The sequence below is a fragment of the Danio rerio genome, chromosome 5 (genome assembly GCF_052040795.2).
Source record: "Danio rerio strain M-AB ecotype USA chromosome 5, GRCz13ab, whole genome shotgun sequence".
Lineage (NCBI taxonomy): Eukaryota > Metazoa > Chordata > Actinopteri > Cypriniformes > Danionidae > Danio > Danio rerio.
In genome coordinates, this window is record NC_141025.1 from 61,201,765 (window position 1) to 61,221,549 (window position 19,785).

At 37.0% G+C, this 19,785-nt stretch overlaps 1 protein-coding gene and 1 long non-coding RNA gene across 33 annotated transcripts in view; one reads left to right on the forward strand and one right to left on the reverse strand.

Annotated features, from left to right (window-relative positions):
• mast4 (microtubule associated serine/threonine kinase family member 4) overlaps positions 1-19,785 on the reverse strand; it is a 175,922-nt gene continuing 156,137 nt past the window's right edge. For 16 of the 32 annotated variants that reach the window (XM_087254213.1, XM_087254211.1, XM_087254209.1 and 13 more), the window contains 11 exons: positions 18,779-18,880; positions 16,353-16,478; positions 15,298-15,410; positions 14,517-14,638; positions 13,485-13,702; positions 10,928-11,125; positions 10,427-10,653; positions 7,507-7,629; positions 7,277-7,413; positions 6,751-6,935; positions 1-6,567 (listed from right to left, as the gene is read on the reverse strand). In XM_087254213.1, coding sequence (XP_087110339.1) covers positions 2,711-6,567; positions 6,751-6,935; positions 7,277-7,413; positions 7,507-7,629; positions 10,427-10,653; positions 10,928-11,125; positions 13,485-13,702; positions 14,517-14,638; positions 15,298-15,410; positions 16,353-16,478; positions 18,779-18,880 — 5,408 coding nt within the window. In that variant the 3' untranslated portion in view covers positions 1-2,710. Of the gene's footprint in view, positions 6,568-6,750; positions 6,936-7,276; positions 7,414-7,506; positions 7,693-10,348; positions 10,654-10,927; positions 11,126-13,484; positions 13,703-14,516; positions 14,639-15,297; positions 15,411-16,352; positions 16,479-18,778; positions 18,881-19,785 lie in introns of those variants that run through there. The other 16 variants (XM_087254214.1, XM_087254212.1, XM_087254210.1 and 13 more) reach the window with 2 other exon arrangements.
• Positions 3,514-19,785, forward strand: part of LOC141385621 (uncharacterized) — a 25,744-nt gene continuing 9,472 nt past the window's right edge. Inside the window, exon 1 of the long non-coding RNA XR_015491846.1 lies at positions 3,514-9,894. This is a non-coding gene — a long non-coding RNA (uncharacterized LOC141385621). The remainder of the gene's footprint in view (positions 9,895-19,785) is intronic.

A 19,785-nucleotide genomic window follows, 5' to 3' on the forward strand; every position in this document is an offset into this window, starting at 1 on the left:
TAATTTTGACATGCCTTTTTATTTTCAGTATTATACAATTTCAGAAGTATAAATATCTGTATAGTTTACAACATCTATGACATCCATAGAGCTTTTCTGTGGGTTATGTACAAAACTCAGAACCACATCTCTTATTGCACAGATCCTAAAAGACGATAAGCAGAGTTATCTACACAAACACTGTTTTCACACATAGAGAGAGGAAAGGAAACTTCCAGAAACAAGCAAGAACATACTGAACTGGAAAGACAAACAATAGGTTACCACAACAATGGCAAATGTACATTAATAGGAACTCACACACTCACTCGCGCTCTTTCTCTCTCTCTCTCTCTCTCTCTCTTAGACACACACATACACGCACGCACGCACGCACAGAAGAAAGAGAGATCACAGTACAACTGCCTGTGACTTAGCACATCGATTTGGCAAGTAACACAAATTTACAAAATATACATCCATGAAGTAGTTGTAAACAAACATTTAATGTGCTTTTTTTTAAGGATTCAAACATTAATTCTCAGAAAGGGAATGGAGAAGGCTTAAAAACAATTGTCTGGGGTTAATGCATGGCAATACTATTGATATTGAGAACAGACGATGCATATATCCTATAAAACATTCACATCTTATCATTAAAGTTAACGCTATTTTTAGAGTCTCTTCCCCCAAATCCCAATGTGTATAGTGTTTTTAATCTTAAGGTGCTTGCATCTCTTCACAACTACATTTGTAAAGTCTATGAGGAACCAAAACTTCAGTCTGCTAATACGATTTAAAATCTCTACAATCAGTTTGAATAGATTCTCTTTATATGGTGCATTTTGGTTCTTCTGCACATGTGTGTCCAGTTCCTATATATGCTTTGTTTACATAAAACATTAACACTTTAACATCATACTGTAATATAGCCTAGATGTTTCACAATATAAGTATACTAAAATAGGCCTAGATGTACAGTCGCTTTGCTTTAAGTTGGTATGCGATGTATACATACCAGTAGAGCTATAGCATATTTAAATAGAAGACCAAATATCAGAAGACGCAACATTCACCCGCTCTTCTTTTCTGATGCTGACCTTCACAAAGCAACATTAAATTAAGCCAAACTAATGTTTGGTCTTGAAGGAAAGAGATAGGTCTTGAAGGTAATTCTTTTTCCTACTGCATGATTAGAGACATAATATTAATAGCACATATGACATAAGTACAGTATTACACAATCCCCATTTGAAAGTGTGGTATTTTGCACATGAAGATGTTAGAAACTGATTGGACATGATGAACGGACATGCATTGAAGCTCTTGACATTTACCACAAGCCCTGACAAGCCACAAGTGCTGCTAAAGCACATTTGATTATCCCTGTTTAAGCCCTTTTAACTAAACCAGGGGAAGTACATCATGTTCCTGTATGCAGAATGGTAGCCTTAAAAGCTTGTCTTTTTTTTTTTTTTTTTTTTTTTTGCATTTCTGAAAAACAGATTGTATATAATCTACACATTACCAAACTTTAATCATGGGGGTAATCCTCCAGCTTCTGAAATTAGCCTTTCACATAATGTGCTACATCTGCCTTATCCCTGTTTTTATGGTAATGCGCAATTTCGACTACAATAAACATTCAGAGAGTAATTCTGCTGTCATCAAATGTGTGGTTAACCCCTATATACCTCAGTGAAACTTCAAGTACACCTCAGATTATTCTCCTAGTTTCTAGTTCAGCGCAAAAAACTGAGCATATGACATCACTAGAAGACTAACATTGAGCACAGTATACAAACATATGACATAGCAAAATATATACATATAAAACATACAACACACATTTCCACCAACCCCTCTGTACAATTAATGCTGCTGTATTTACAATATATTGCATAAAATGAATTAGAAATGTATGTGAAAGGAATGTGAATTCTGCCATGACCTGCTAAGAACAGCAAGTCATATTCCCCCCAAAAGACTCCTTCCACTACGAATCCAGAACCATTAGATGATTCCAATATAAAATAGTTCCAGGTGAGAAGCACAGGACAAAGTGCTTTCTATCTGTGCGCCACTACCCAAAACAAAACTTTGCTTATAAGGTCAAAAAAAAAAAAAAAAAGTAATACAATTGTAGTGATCTATTTTGCTTGCAGAGTGTGTGCCACATTAATAGCACCATTGCTACATTTTCTGTCCAAGTGTTTTTTAAATGCATCAAAAACCAGTATAATACATGATTACGCTAGCTTGAATGAGTGAGAAACTTTTTTTAACACAGTCAGTAATTGCGCACCTTTAGCTATAACTTAAAAGTGCTTTTTGTTTGGTACAATTACACTTATCCAGGATTGGCACAGTTCATTTAAACCTTAAAAAGGCATCTACACTCCGTCTCCACAATTATTGCACACACCACTCATTATATCACACTGAAACACAACACAATGACTAATTTTGGCGCTTTGCAAGATCTAAAACGTGACAACAGCAGCAAAACAAGTCACATTCAGCCTAGACTTTTTTGACATAGTATTAACAGAACATTACCGATCACAACACAAAGAAATTTATCTCTCTGGTTTCTCATGAAAACCCAAAGTAACAGCTTTATCGGTCCTCAGATAGGAAGGCTTAATGATATTACACACAGACAAAAATGATGTTTACATCCTTACAGTCTTATTAAATGCAACACGCTGAGCAAAGACAATACAATACATCACTTTTTACAAGCTGAACCACGTGACGAATCCTTGGTTTGTTTAGAACGGACTGAATCTTTTTCAAATGTAGTACTGTCCTTTGCCAAAGGCATGCCTCTTGATGACTCTTTACGGTTGGTTTTTGGTGCAGAAGATATCTCTTGAGTAGATTCCTTTCTCTTCTTTTCTGCTTGCTCTTTTCGATTGGATGAAATCTGTTTGTCAGCTACCTTTGACTCACTCGCAACATGTTTAGGGTCAGGACTATACACAGTTGTTGTAGTCATCCCTACAGAATCACCTGTGATGGAAACCTTGGGGGACTCTGATTTTGGATAGTCAATTTTGGACTTCACTGGTTCCTTTGAGGAAGGTCCAAGTAATTCAACTAAAGCCCCACTGCCATTACCAAGAGGACACCCACTAGACAAATGGATTTTAACAGCTGGTACAGGTAACACCGGCACAGATGCACCTGTGCGGGTTTCTTTCTGATGTTGTGATTTTGGCGCAGGTAAGACTGATACTCTTGGGTCCTTTAGTTTTACCGTATTGTCTTTCACAGTGGGCTGTGGCTGCTGTCCCTTATCCTCAACTGCCTTCCCAATAGATTGTGTGACCAGTGGAGAGTCTACTCTGGGCTTGTTTTTGGAACTCAAAGGGGTTTGTTTCAATATACTACTACCAGACAACTGAGTTTGTTTTATTGCAGACTGTGCTGGACTTGTCTGTGTTGTGGGCATGTCCATAACTTGCTTATTGACCTTCTGGGTGTCTATGTCATGTACATTCTTTGTTTTAATGTTTTCTTCTGTTTTAACTGGGGATTCCAAATGCACAGTGTCTTTTGTTGAAGAGCTGCTACTTTTAGTCTTTGGTGGGCTTGCACTTGTGTCCTTTGATTTGATATTCATATTTACTTGGTTTCTGAGAATGGCTTCCTGCCTTTCACTGCTTTTTGAAACTTCAGCTTTGACCAAAGAATTTTGGTTAGGGGCAGAGCCAATATATTCAGTCTTACTGCACTTAAAGTCCTTTTTAGAAGCCATTTTGTCTCCGCATGCTGGCACATTTTTAAGATCTTTCAACGTTAAATTGGATCGACTAATTCCCTGCTCATCATTTAACTCAGCTGCATGTTGTTTTTTGTTTAAGCCCTGTTGAGAGTCTTGCGTTTGCCCACTCAAATCTCTGCTACAACTTGAAACACAAGCATTATCTGTTCTGTCTGAGATTTGCTTAGAGAGTTGAGCTGAAATATGTGCTATCTGTCCATTTGTAGAACCAAAAGTGCTTGAAAGTTTGGCACATGTCTGGTCAGGTTGGATGGAATTTGTTTTTTCTTCAGCCAACCCAGCAAGTTGTAGATTGGTGCTTGAACAGGTTTGGGATTTTGATTCAGCAGTAGTCATGTCCTTCATTGGGGAAGTGCCGGTGGATGAAATGGATTTTCTTTGAAGAGTAATAAGAGGGGTCTCAAGTGCCTCCTGTGGTTCTGAGAACGAAGACACAATGGAATCTAAAAATTGACTCTGCTTGATGGGTGATGTTTCTTTGATATTTACCTCAGGTTTGGCCTGCCCTAGGCCTATAGCTAAGGTTGATGTACAATTAACTTTGTCCTTAAGTGCAGACTCTATGTTTTTACCAGGGCTTTTTATTGTGCTAGATGTTTTACTTGCCTTCAAATCTTGAAGACTCTCTGGATTATGGTCAAGAGAGTCTTTTGTGTCACTAGCCCTTATCTTGGTTGCAGCCAAGGTTGGACTTGATGTTGCGACTGGACTGCTTATAACATATTTCTCTGGAAGGATCTGATTTGTTAGAGCAGAAGTATTTGTTGATTTATTTTTATTTATGTTATCCTTATCAGCAGATAATGGTGAACTGGATGGATTGCTTGGTTTCTCACACAGTTCGCTCTTATTTTTAAAAGAATTCGCTTCTGAGTTTTTCTGGAATTTTGAGTTGGACTGTGAAATAACAACAAGAGACACCAGGGATTTGTCATGTTCATTGGTTTTAGAAAGAGTTTCGGTATGCTTAGATGTCTCCTCTATGTTTTCCATGTCATCCTCCTGGTCTTCATTGCTGACTTCCCTGATCGAGGGTGTTTTCCCACACACAAAGTGAGTGCTGTGTCGTGCCGCCCTCATCTCCTGAGCCGTTTTCAACTTACTCTCTGATTTCACAGTTGTGTCTATAGAGTCCACTTTAGTAATCTGTAACTTCATTCCTTCATTAATTTTATTTCTCTCATGTGGGGACTCATTGCAAACAAGACTTACTGTACAGTCTTTATTGGAATTTGACTCCTCTTTTGTAATGGTTTTACTGCTCAAATACACATTGTCCTTGTGGTTAAATGCCCCTACCTGTGAACCTTTCGCTTTCTCAGCATTTTTATCTTGAATTGACTGTTTTGCACAAATTTCATTTGCCAAAACAGCACTTTCACCTGCCATTTTGGAAAGACATGTGTCAGTCTTGGATACCCGTGGCCCGGAAAGTAGACCAATGTCCAAGGTGCCCTCTAGAGGCTTTAAAGAGGACACAAGGCGTCCCTCCAATTTGTACTCAGAAGAGGTCTTCCTGATAGAAACATCAGAAGAAATCATTTGGAGTTTTTCTACAGCACTCTCTCCTCGTCCACTGAAAAGTTTAGGGGCCAGTGTTTCAGAAGTGACATGGATGTTGCACATGCCCCCTTTTACATGTTCTAAAGCCAACGCAGAATCCAGCTGAAGGCTTTTGGACCTGGTTGTGTTAAAATGAATACTGTCATGAACCCCAGAGGATATTCGACACAAGGAGTCCTCTCTCTCTTCAAAGGACTGCCTCTTTCGGACAAACTCCATGTTGGAAGCTTTGAAATCTAGCCTCTCTGGCTTGTTACCTTCCTTCATTGACCAAGACATCTGTCGCTCTGCTTGACATGAAGGTGACCTCATATTCTCACTTAAAAAGGATGCACAATCACCAGTAGTGACTGACTCTGCAATGCTCTCACAGACTCTTGGATTTAGTTTTTTGTAGAGGACATCTTTTAAACTAGCATTTGTAGATTTGTCCAAGGATCCAGATTCTAAAATTTGGGGTCTCACACTTGGACGTGTTAGCACACCCCATTCCTTATCTTCAGCAGTAGGACCTTCCACATCTTGCACAGTGTCTTGTTTTGGCATGGACTCTCGTCTCTCAGGCCAGTCCTGCCTCTTCACCACCACTTTGGCCTTTAGCTTCTCCTTGTCGAGCTCCTCTACTGACTCCTGTCGGCCAACTTTGCGCGTAACAGGCCGCTTTAGGCAACCCTGCTCAGCAGGCCTCACCCGGGTAATGGTGGGCGGATCACAAGAAGTGCTCTCCTCTATGCAAGGTTGGACATTTTCCCCTTTAGATGAAGCCTCCCCTTGAGATTCCTCTTGGGTGACCTCCAAACTGTGCTTTCGAGTGCATAAATGTTTTTTGTCTCCAGCATAAGAGGGGGACAGTTTTTCCTCAGATTGGACACGCTTCAATAGTGGTGATCGAGGAGGCTCAGCACTTTTAGGTCGAACCATATGGCGTACAATAGTGGGGGGTGAGTGCATTTTGGCAGGGAAGGGCTGAGAAGTTTTGGAGCTTCCGACAGTATGAGTCAACAAGGGAGACGGGGAACGCTGAGGAGATGTTGGCTGAGGCTGAGGTGTTGGGGAGGGTGTGCGAGCCAATGGTGATAGGGGAATGCTCCCTGCTGATTTACGTCGGCCTTGACGGAGCCGTCCAGGAAGTTTGGGTCCCAGGCCATGCAGAGTACTGGGCCGAATGTGGCCAGAGCCTGCAGGTGAGTTAGGTGCACTGGAACTGGGGGAGCTACTCTGTGATGAAGTGCCACCTACAACAAGAAAATGTATAGTGTCAACCTTTGAAGTTACTGTCATTTAGGTTTAATATTCCACCTTGAATTGAACAGGAATAAAATGCACTGAACACTTAATATCTATTTACACTTCTTGACATGAAACATGATTAATATATGCTCTTTTATCAGGATCATTGACAGGGTAAAACATACAACCTGACTGGGTAAAATCTGGTGCTGGGCGAAAGGCAGCAGTGGGGGAGCGTGGTGAGAGGCTGTGTGTGGGGGACCCAGGCAGGCTTTCTCCTGAAGACAGTGAACGATTCAGGGAGGAGAAACTGCGACTGGTGTGTAAAAGTGGAGAGGGTTGCATGGCAAAGCGCTTGAATACTGAACGCCGTCTGGAGAAGAAAATATGTTTGACTGAAAAACAACCATACTGCAACATAACACAACGGTATCATACTATTCAAACTACCTTTAAGGGATATAGACAGAAACTGTTAGCGATATACTTTATACACTGCACGGTATGCATTAGAAAGTACAAAAACTTCCCATTCTAAATGAAGTTTGCATTTGTACAGTATACTACAAAAACAAAAGCAACAACAGCTACATCTAGTGGGAGTCGAGTGCCTTTTCTACTGAGATGTACTTTAGGGATCCAAAATTAAATGGTATTTTTAATACACAACTTTAAAAGCTGACACAGTCAGTGATGATCATCATTTTTTCTTACCTTTCTTGAGTTTTCTCTTTCTTGGGTTTTTTGGTTCTTCTCACCATTTTACTTCTGTAGCTGTTTCTTCTAGCTGGCCCAGTTTTGATAGAAGTGTTTTCAAATGGGGTTGTAGATATTGCAACTTTACTTCCACTCTGAAAAACAACACGTGTTACTTACAGACACAATAACAATGAAATGGCATAGAAAAGAGGGAATAATGCTGTGTTTGTAACAATGGTATGTACCTTCAGCAACAGCTCCACCACTTCTGTGTGAAGTAACCCATGAACTGTTTCTCCATTCACATGAGTTATCAGATCTCCAGCCTTAAGACCAGCCTTGTGAGCAGGTCCACCATCCTCCACATTCTATACCAAATTAGACCAGTATTTATTTTAAATCATGCATAGCTCAAAATATTTTATTTGTCTCTTAAAGGTGCAGTAGGTGATTGTCTTTTTTTATGTTTTGCTGCGCTGGGTACAATGCTCTTCACATTCTGGTATTAATGATTAACGTAAATTATCTAAATTTATTTTTATGTCTTTTTATATTCTGGGTAAGGCATAGGACTAAAAAAAGTGTCACATTAAAAGTTTTGGGCTTAAAATTACAATAGGTAGCCCAAACTGTCAACAATGTATGTTTGTATATCTGCACACCCGGTTCATGCAGATATACATGCCATTTGCACGTTCAAATGCAGTGTGGCAACCGGCTGGAGATGATAAAGAGAGTGCCTGGCAAGCAAACAACATCAACCTGATTTTCTTTTTGAAAGACGAACATGGCCTTGTATCCATGAAATGAAAGATTTATTTTTAAAGAGCTTCGGCCAAAAAAAGCTAGATCAAAACTGGTGTAAATCCTTAATTCCTAACAAAGTTGCTTTTGCATGCTGGAGGGATATGCAGATCAAAACCGCAGTCTGAAGAATGACAACATGTTTGCTGTATTTATCTTAGACAGGTATGAATGTTTTTTATACTATATTAGTCATGCAAAGAGTTCTTTTACCAGGCTATGTGCACTGAAGTGTTTTTAAGCCACTGAAAGATTTATGTGACCATTTTCAATTTTACAGTATATGGTATGTTTTTAATGCGTCTATAATGTAATTCAATCAAAATATAGTCAGTTAAACAGACCTAGGCATTTATTTAGTTGTTCAAGAGTAAAATGAGAAAAAAGGCTGTTTAAACACAAGTGCGGTGAGGAGAAGTGAGCACAGTCAAAATGAAAAGTTAAAAAGTGTCAGTCATTGTCTTGATAACAGAATGTTGTCTTTGTCTTGGTGCTTGTCTCCATATTGACGTCAGCAGAGACGAGCGATCCTTGCATGCATGAAACATGGGTCCAAAGTTTCTAATCGGACCAAAAGAGCTAAAACAAGTCACGTGCGAGTAAACTCTCCTTACATTGGTCAGAGTGTCAGGGTTTATTTTGCAGCGTCCCGCTAAGCTGTCAGGAGAGGTGGTGGTTTGGTGGTGATTGACAGGGTGCACGCGCGCGACGTGTTTGAGGAGAGATGCGGTGGGGAGGGGTGAGAAGGGTGCGCGACGATGCCTATTTGAGGACCGGGAGGGAGACGCGAGATTACCGGGAGATCATCACTCGTTTGCGGGCATCCGGAGACTCGCGAAACTTCCCGCCCTACTCATAATTCTCTCTTCATATAGCCATAAGCCTATTACATATCCATAAAACACTGTGATATAACGGCGCTCGGATCGGATCGCTTTCTCACTGCAATCGAACCGCTCCAGGGTTCGTTTCAATCGAGTCGAGACCACCTCACTCAAGCGATCTCGGAGCGATTACTTTGGTGCGGAACAGAGCACGATTGCCCTGTTCACGTATGCCAATCGTACCGTCCTAACTGGGCAAACGAGATACGTTCCGAAACAAAAGTGTAGGTGTGAAAGCACCCTAAAACAATTTGATTTTGCTCACTATTGATATCAGCATTGCTCTCTCACTCTCTGTTGCTCACCAGCAGTAAGTTGACACGTGAGCATGTGAGGGTACTACATTACACTGCCCCAACTGCTCGGTCTCCAGTGACAAGTGCTGATCCCCCGTAACCAGTTTTGATTGAGAAGGTTTTTGGTTTATAGACAAAAGAGGACATAAACAGGCCAATATGAAAACATTGCTACAGAGCAGTGCTAACTAAATGCAACTAATTTAGCTAAAACTCATGTAAGACCAACATGTAGTTGTATAAACAATTTCAAGAGGTTGGAAACTGCTCCCATTTTAATATGCAATAAATCAAACAACTGAGCAAAGTTATTTTGATATTGGTGTTGTTACTTTTTTGCCATTTAAATCAAGATGTCCTCCTTGCAGTCTGTACTACAATGACATACTGAATCAGGTCCAATGCGTAGTTAATAAATGTAGTGGTTAGGTTTAGGGTTGAAGTAGGTGTTGATGTTAATGTAGCGTATAATGTAATGGGTAATTTAATCATTGACATAAATAAATGTTATTTAGGCGACATGGTGGCTCAGTGGTTAGCACTGTTGCCTCACAGCAAGAATGTTGCTGGTTTGAGTCCGAGCTGGGCCAGTTGGCGTTTCTGTGTGAAGTTTGCATATTGTCCCTGTGTTTGCATGGGTTTCCTCAGGGTGCTCTATTTCTCTCTATATATATAAGTATGACCATGTTAGGTCTGATCTTTTAAATAACATTAATTATTGGTAATTTTAGGATAACACTTTTATTTTAATGACAAAATGTGATTGTTGAAGACTGAAAATATGCCATATTATGATATTCTAGCTTTCTTTATATTTTTAAAAACCCAAAATTGTACACTTTTAATGTTTAATATTTTCCTTGTGGTATCGAATATTGATATTTATTATGGTATAGTATTAAAGTTCAGAAATTCCAGTATTGTTACAACACTTATAAAGTTATCTAACTGGTGATTGACATGAAATGTTATAAGGCTGTCTATGATCATCTATTCAGTGCGTATTCATGACTTAAGGAGGTGTGGCTTTAAACTTCAGGGAGAGACATGTATTTTTAATGCTATAATGGTAAAGTTAGCATTTCTTAGATCTCCTACTGCACCTTTAACTATAAGGTAAGCTGAATATGAAAAATATATTCTTTTTTTGCATCTGGTTTCTATGGTGACGTCACACTTACCCAGACCATGTGGTAAACAGTATAAACATCACTGTCACAGGCGTAGACCCGGATGGCTCGCAGAGTAAAGCCAAACTTCTTCCCTGAGCTGTGGATAATGATTGGCTGACGGGAACTGACACCACTTAAGGATGAGTCTCTACTGGGAGAGGAGTCTCTGGAGGATGGGTCTGATGATAGTGAGTATGGAGAAATGGGGCTTGCTAATGGTGACACACCAAAAACATCTAGAAGAGAGCAAAAAGACAGGCCAACAGATCATTTATTAATAAAACATTAGACTGAAGCTGTGCATCAGCAAGTAATCACCTTTAATCCATTTTATTAACACTGAAAAAGCTGACTTTACTATAAGACACAGCCTAAAGATCTAAAATAACTTTTTATTCTGCAGTCTAAACACTAAAATAACACTTGGCTGCACATGCAAGGACAACAACACTTATAACTTCACATCATTACAAGACATTCTTCCAGCATACTATATCCATTTTCACTCACCTCCAGGGATCATCAGTGACAGGGCACTGGTAGACACTGATTTTGGCACTTTGCTGACTACACATGGTTTGTCTGTGGCCTCAAGTTTGGGAGCAGTCAGGAAGGAGCCTGTATCAGAAGAGGCATTACAGGAGCTCTCGAGACTCTCAACAACATCTCCTCGTGATGGCACTTGATCCAGGTGCTCAGAGAAACTGCCTACTCAAAAGAAAGAAGAAAAAAAAAAGGAAATTTTTAAGCTAGAAAAAAAAATATCTAAACAGACCAGACACTATAAGCATTCCCATTCATTTTTCATTATTTGTTATTGAAGTATCAAAGTAAAACAAAAATATTAAAAGTACGCCTGCACTGATCCTGGTTTAAATTTAAATGATGACATCTATCCTCTCTAAAATGTTTTGGTATTGTAAGACTTCTAACACTTTGCGATTATCACAATTATTTTAACATGGTTCTTTTATAACAGAATGGAATAAATCAGCTCATCAAACTGACTTGACTCTGAAGCAGCTTGCAGCTCGAGCCAAAACACTTCTATTTGCTACTCTGCCAAAACTCACTTCAGCACATATTCCCGACAGTCACTGTGACTCAATGTAGGCCAATGCAATTTTGTTATCATGACGCTTTAAAATATTTATCTGAAAATTTCTCAGAACAACTCAAAACAATAGATCAGTTCACTTAAGAATATTTTTGGTTTAGGTATATGAGGGGTTGAAAGTTATAGAGTCAATCTAGGGCCACATATATTTACAAAATAAAAGGTTTTCCAAACAAAAAATAAAGTATTAAGCAAAAAATAAATAAATAAATGAAAATCTCCAAAAATTGCAAAGAGAATTAAGTTTTAAGAAATAAAAATGAAATTTGCAATCAAAAAAGAACTGAATAACATGTATATTCGCAATAAAAAATAAAAACTTATATTTTTGCTAAACATTTTTTAAAGCATTGCCTTTAAAAAAAAAACTGTCTAGTCAATTGTAATGCTCATTTTGATTTGTTTTTTAGTCAACCATGAGTTTGAACTTCACGTTTCTGCGTGTTTCACTTTGTGTCCATGATTTGACAAAGGGGCAGAGTCAAGGGAACTTACTAGGTTGTATTGCCAACTCGGTGATACTGTGAAAAGTCATGGTTGAATATATACAAAAAAAAAAACAAAAAAAAAATTGCGCTGCGCTACTTTTATTTGCAGTTTTTTTTTTATTTGCAAATTACATTTTTATTTCTCAAAAATTTATTCTTGTAATTTGCTTTTTTTTTTTTTTTGCTCAATACTTTATTTTTAACTTTATGGTTTGCAAAACTTTATTTTATTTTTAAGTATATATGGCCCTTGATTGATTTCATAGAAAATCAGAGCCAGGCAAAGAAATAAGCAAACAAAAGAGTTCCTTAAACTCTCGTGGCCACCAGGGGGCCACTAAGAGTATATGAAATAGGTGGTTTTATTCTTTTATTTTGATATATTATGTTCTTGGACAATGGTGTTTATACAAAATGCAGAATAGCTAAAGTAGCTTATGACTAACTATTGTAATGAAAGTTGATTAAAAAAGAAATGGCTCTGCGACAATCATAAAAAGAATCATATCTTTCTAGTGCGGGTAAAAAAAAAGAGAGAGAAAAAAAACCCCTAAGAAAACAGAAAAAGAGATTAAACAGAAAGATAAAGGTAAATTGATGAACTCATTTCTTGACATTTCTTACATTAACGTAAGAAAGTTAAAGTTTGATTAAACATTCATAAATTGCTTTGCAATCTTAAGGTATTATTATTATTATACAACATCATATTAAGCTGGTTTAGATTAAAGTTTTTGCTTCTGTGTAAAACAACTTTCTTGGAAATAGGTTATATTTCTGTAATAAAAGTAGGCTTATGTTTCATAAACTTGGTATAATTATAAAAGCTTTTGTATTACAAATTTGGTATTGAAATCATTCATTTATTTTCTTTTGGGTTTAATCCCTTTATTAGTGTTGAAATCACTTTAACATAATTTATTATATGGCTGGGTAATACAAAACATCTTAACAGTTAGTGAATATGCATTCATAGCCATCATATGTGCATCTGTTCTTGACTGTTTGGCGGCATCTTTTGACTAAATAGTAACAAGCTGGTTAGTTGAGGCTGCATTCAGACATTTTTTCTTCCTGAAACATTGACATGTTTACATTTATACATATTCACATTTATACGTCTTATAAAAAAAACACTGAACAATACAGACACATCAACCAAAAATAATAATGGGTGTATTAGATAATTGTGTGCGAATAATCAAGGATGGACAATAATGTCTCATATTGGTTGCACCAAATGGCCCCTATAGGCTTGGACCAGCCCTGGCTCAAATGTTTAAGGTAATTTTTATTTATTCTGTATTCTTTTATTGTTTTAGTGTATCTAAAACATCTATCAATATATTCTAACATTACTTTTTTTTTTTCAGGAGAACTCAAATATGTAGTAACTATCAAACTTTTTATGGAGGAGATGTAATGCATGTAGATTTCCATCTTCAGTAAATCAGTCCTTTACCTGAGAGGGTAGAGTTACTGATGGTGCTACAGGGTGTGCTGGGATCAGGCTCATCCTGAGGCAGCTCCCCAATACTGAAGGTCACTTTACTGGGGTCTTCCAGAGCCAGGGAGCCGTCACCATCCTCCACTTCTGCTGAGATGGCAAACTTGGGTAGAAGACCAGAACATCTGCTTAAGCTAGTGCTCTCATTGTCAGAGGAATGAGACAGAGAGGGTCTATAGGAGAGAAACAAGAAAATAAATCAATATATGATCTATCTGGAAAAAAGCAGATACTAAAATCTTGAGGTGGGTTTAGTTTCTGGTCTGAGGGAGTCTATCAGATGTAATCAGTCTTATTTAAAGTGGTTCATGAGGTTGACTTCTATAAGCTAGCAGTCAATCTAATCAACCATCTTGACCAACTTAGACCAGGTAATGACCATCAATGGCCAGCTTTAAAATGTAAAATAGTTTACTATCAGATATTTTCATTCAAATTTTTTATCAATCAGTCTTGGGTTTAAAAAGTAGTATATTACAATTTAATCCATCTCATAAAAAAAAAATATTACAAAAAACAAAAACTGAACAACACAAATGTATTAATATATTACTTTTCCCCAACACTATTACGATGATGAAAGGCACAATTCATCCAAAACTTTATATTTACTGCTAATTTATTTACCTAGACATGAATTAATCTAGGCATTTTTTAAAATCACCCATACATTAAAATCAATTTAAAATAAATATTAATTAAAAGGTAAACAACAGTAACTAATGGCACATGAGCATTCATCATCATTCATCATAAGTAAGAGCATTTGGAACTTTAATGTGCAAGGCTTATGTTGTTTTCTCATACCATTTATTTTAAGATAGACAAAATAAATGTTAAGATGCTTGATACTGTAAACTGCCATTTTGTTTTTGTGTTGTTGTGGTAGTGCAGTGGAAACCTTGCACATTTACAGACAATCTTAATTTCGGATTTCACACAATTTGAGTTTGTGAATTTTATGCAAATAGTTTATGGGTAACACACATTTCAGTGAAGTCTGGAGTCCAGCTCAGCGAGTCAACAGTGAGAGGACTATCTGTTGTCTTCTCGGTCTGCTCTCCTTTCTCCTCCAGCTGTCCTCGAGATAGATCCAGGCTACTGTAAACCTACATACACCACACAAACACACAAGATATGGTTTAGAAAATACTACCTTACGCCATAGGATATAAACATGAATACGCATATGTGTTATATTTTTATGGTAAAAGTAGTTTATGATGCTAAGATTGTGATTAATGATTTATATTAAGTATTTTCATTCAAAAACCTTCAAAAAGACTGACGAACGCATACTGTAGAATTAAGAAATCTTTTGTTCTAGATTTTTGAAAAAGAAAATCATAATTACAGCAGATAATTATATGTCTTTGAAAATGGAAATTGAAAATGTAAAATGAAAAATGGAGGGCTTGTGTCTGGTCCACTAGTCAAACATAAAAAAACAAAACAAACAAAAAAGCATTCACTGTTAACATGATAGTTCTGGAAGCAATTCCTACTGCAATGCACCAAAACCCTGCATGCCCAAGATGAGTATTTGTTCCGTGTGAAACTGTTCCCTGACCTACAAAAAAATCCTCTCTAACAAAAGTAAAAGCATTTAAATCTATAAGCTGAATTCAATGCCAGAGACGGTGCTGGCTGTAGTGTTCCACAGATACAAACACAATGCATATGCTGAGCAGGACTCCTCTCATCTGATTCATTATACACTGCATGAATTAAACAGTGTTTGATGGAAAAAATAGAAAAGAGAACTCACTTTGGAAAATCGGTGAGAGGATGAAGAAAACTGCCGCAGCTCCACATTGAAATCTTCATCATTGGTATCGTCCTCTTCCTCCGTTTCTAAGTGATGGTACCTATCAGATCGTGCTGTAATTATAAGAGAAAATGGAATGTCAGGATGTTTTCATGTCAGTTGTTTTAAGACTCTATTATTGTAAATAAGGGAAGTTCGCTCAAACCCGACATCCCAGAATTTTTGTTCAGATTAACTTCTAAAATGGAAGAAACCACATGTATAAATAAATCAGTATTTATGTTCAAATATATAGAAAGGGAAGTCAAAATGATCAGCCCTCCTGTGAAATTGAATTATTTTTATAATTCTATTCTACTTTATTGTTTTTATATTTTATTTCACAAGAACCGTTTAATGCAGACTAAAGAAATATCGACATATTTTAAAATAAATTTAATAACTAATTTCTAAAAAGAATGCTAATTTATTTTGTTTTTGCCATGATGACATTACATAATATTTTTCTAATTAGTTTAGAACATACTAGAATTCAGCTAAAGGTACTATTTAAATGCTAATTAGGCAAGTCAATGGACAACAGTTTAGTAGCCAACCAAAAAAAATCTCAAGAGAGATAAGAATATCGACCAAAATTTTATTTGTTATTATTATTTATTTATTTATTTTATTTTTTTTAAACTGCTTTTATTCCAGCCAAACTAAAGAAAAATAGTCTTTTTTTAGAAAAAGTACTCTGAAAATTCCCTTGGTCTGGTAAACATCACTTAAGAAATATTTGAAAAAGACTTTCTGGGGAGGGCTAAACAATTTGCCTTCATCTGTATATATACAAAAAAAAAAAGCTAAAGCAAGTTGTTTGAAATGCCTCCAATATAATGACAAAGATTGATATCATCAACCAACTGTGCTTTACTAATATCTGAGTAATTTATCAGCCTGGGAATGTCTGATGCTGCCTTAAGACATAAAGACAGACATGACGAATGACTGTCAGGCCAGCTCTGGTTGCATGGACCGTGAAGGACAATGACTTCACTCCTGCTGTCACTCACTGTCAAAGTAGCTGGTGTCATCTTCAGACTCCAGCTGGGGGATGAACTCTGCCTTCTGCCTCAGCAGGCTGTTCCAGTCCAGACTGTGAAAGAACTGATGGTGCTTCACCTCATACGCTCCTCCTGCTTATAGACATACAAGCGATCACATTTTAGAAACACTTAGTAAATGCTTTGGATTTTAGATCATCCAAAAATTTGAATTATGCTTTAATAATTACTCAGCCTGGAGTTGTTCCAAACTTCAGAAATCTTTGCTTAATTTTGGAACATAAGTGAAGATATTTTAGATGAAATCCAGGAGCCCTTTCTCATCCTAGATATACAGTAACAGTCTAGAGATGTTCCAAGTCCAGAAAAGGAACAAAAAACATTGTCATGTAAACTTGGTTTAACTGTAATCACACTAAGCTTCAAGAACATTTTTAGGGCACAGTGGCTGTTTCTCAATTCCAAGAATGCAGAGAATGGACTTGCGTTCTCGTGGAGAGCGGTCTTGCTAGGTCACCTCGGAAGAACAAACTCAGGAGACAGCGAGAACACAAAATGTGTACTGTGAAAAATGAGATGCTACGTTCTTCCTCATGGTCACATGACCTTAACACATTAATGAACAACATTAATAAACATTACAGCATTCATACAATGATTTGTTCTTTTCCTTTTTAATATATACTGTATAACATGCACAAAAACCTTACAAATATACTTTGCACAATACAAATAACTCTTTTATTATGAATTTCAGCAAAATAACACCCTTCATGTGTTTATCCCTTTATTAAGATATTCATAGTAATGCTTACTTTCACCGTCTTATTTAGGGAAATTCCTGAGATAAATAAGCTATATCTCTGAACTTTAATAGTAAATAGGTATAGACTGCTGTGCGTCCCACCTCCTCTATTCAGTCGCAATGACTTCTGGGACTTCCAGAGCTAGTTTTGCGTTCAAGTTTGCATCGACGCATCCTTGATATCATGAACACATTTCAGAACTTTCATGCATCCTCCATTCTAGTTGTCTTGAGTTTTGGAATCGAATTTTGGCAGTTGATGATGACGTTGCACGAAAACACAATGACGCAAGAACACTGAAGAACACAACAGTTAACTGCTGGCGATATGACGTACTGCCATTAGAATCAGCAGCACAACATGCAAGTACTGTATTGCCTGTAGTAAACACATACCCTAATCTATACCCTAAAGAATTATCAGATATTTGGACTTTAAACAGGAAAAAAAACGTAAGTAAAACTATTTTTGCAGTGGTTTATGATTAACATTACATATTTCATTAAATTAATTTCAAAATTAATTTAAAAACAACGCAAAATAATAAAGAATGCAAAAAAATCTTTTATTCCAGATTTTGGAAGAAAATCATAATTCTAGCAGATATTAGCAGAACTAGCAGATACACAATTAGTAGATAGCACATACCTAATCTGACATGGGGAAAAATATATGAACAAAGCCATATTTACAGATTTTGGTGCACAAAAGTTTTCTTGGAGCTTTGTATGATTACTGAAGTCATATGGAATGTTTAGATCTTTTTTTATCTGCTTTTCTGGAATTTGAAAGACACTGCTGTTGCTTTCTCTAAAGGTAGAGGGAGTCCTTGGATTTCACCCAAAATATATTTTATATTTCTTTCTTCAATTTATGTTATATACTATTATATAGTTCTGAAGATAAACAAAGTTCTCAGGTGACTTAAAGTATTGTGTTGAATAGTCTTAGCATTTGAGTGTTGCATTTCACATTATGCATTTCATTTGTACATAAATGATATTAAATATTTAGATTATGCAATGCAATTTCTGGGATTTAACTTTATTCACTTGTGTGAGAGAGTGTGTTCTAAGATATCTATCTATATATATATATATATATATATATGGATTTTTTATATTTGTATAAGGCACAAGAAAGAGCAGTGGGTAGCACAAGAAGGTCGCTGGTTTAAGCCCTGGCTGAGTCAGTTGGCATTTCTGTGTGGAGTTTGCATGTTTTCCCTATGTTTGCGTGGGTTTTCTCCGGGTGCTCCGGTTTCCCCCACAAGTCCAAAGACATGTGGTATAGGTAAATTGGGTAAGCTAATTTGTCTGTAGTGTATGTGTGTGAATGGATGTTTCCCAGTGTTGGGTTGCGGCTGGAAGACCATCCGCTGCCGAAGAATATGCTGGATAAGTTGGTGGTTCATTCCGCTTTGGCGACCACAGATTAATAAAGGGACTAAGCCGAAAAGAAAATGAATGAATTTATTTGTATAAGCATTTTAAAGCATTTAAATCTATATGACTTTGAAATTTCTACAACATTTTACTGGCCAAATAGGCATTTTATTTAATTGCCAAAATTATGTTTACTCACATTTGGTGCTTGGCAAGTATCACTGTAAGTATTCTGGACCCTTACCAGTGCCAAGGCGCTCCATAGGGTTCTGTCTGAGCAGCAGAGTGATCAGCTCCTGAGCATCAGCTGGTGGCGCTTCCTCTCCCTCAGGCCAGTTTATTTCATCTAAGGCAAGCAGAAGACAACAGTTTTATCCTCATTAACCAAAGTCTTTTCCAAAAATCATTCAACATGACAGATCCACACCACTTTTGTTGTGCCTCCATTGTAACACAAACCCATTACACATTCACAACACTACATTAATGAATACAGAGAATATTTTTACATATGAATCAAATGTAATAATTAAAATGCATCAAACTGCCTACTACACATAAACAGGCATGCCAAACATTATCATATCCACTTTCACATGCATGAATTCTAGGAACGAGCATCCAGTACCACAGGTTATTTTTGCATTTCTCACTAATCAAAGAGCAGACCCTTGATGAAATCATGACTTAAATGATTACTGTGGAATAACAAAACGTGTTCGATCTGAAGGAAGAGGACAGGGATTTTAGTTTAAAGGCCAGGGGGTGAAAATAATGAAGAGCGGTGCTTTGTTTGTTTTGTCGCTACAGCAACATTTGCCTCACATTTGAATCACCTCAAGAAGCATTAATATGCATCCCAGCTCAGGGCAATAGCAGCTAGCTGGGTACATTAATTATGACTCACACCGCAACACATTACTGACTAACGTTAATGGTAATCACGGTACAGAAACATTTGGGAATGGCAGAAAAGATTGTTGTTTCGGGGGCTTAAACTTGCATTACATTTTACAGGTGACTATTTGAGGTGTTAGCATTTAATTAGGCAAGTTTATTTATTTATTTCGCACACAATGGTAATTCAAAGTGCTTTACATAAACAGGAATAATCTGTTAAATCTCCAGATTAGAAGGTTGTTTTTTGAACTGCAGTATTGTTGAACAAAAGAAAATATTCCACATATTAAATATAAACAACTGTAACACTGCCTTCCTAGAAATGATAATGAATAAAATAATAATAATAAT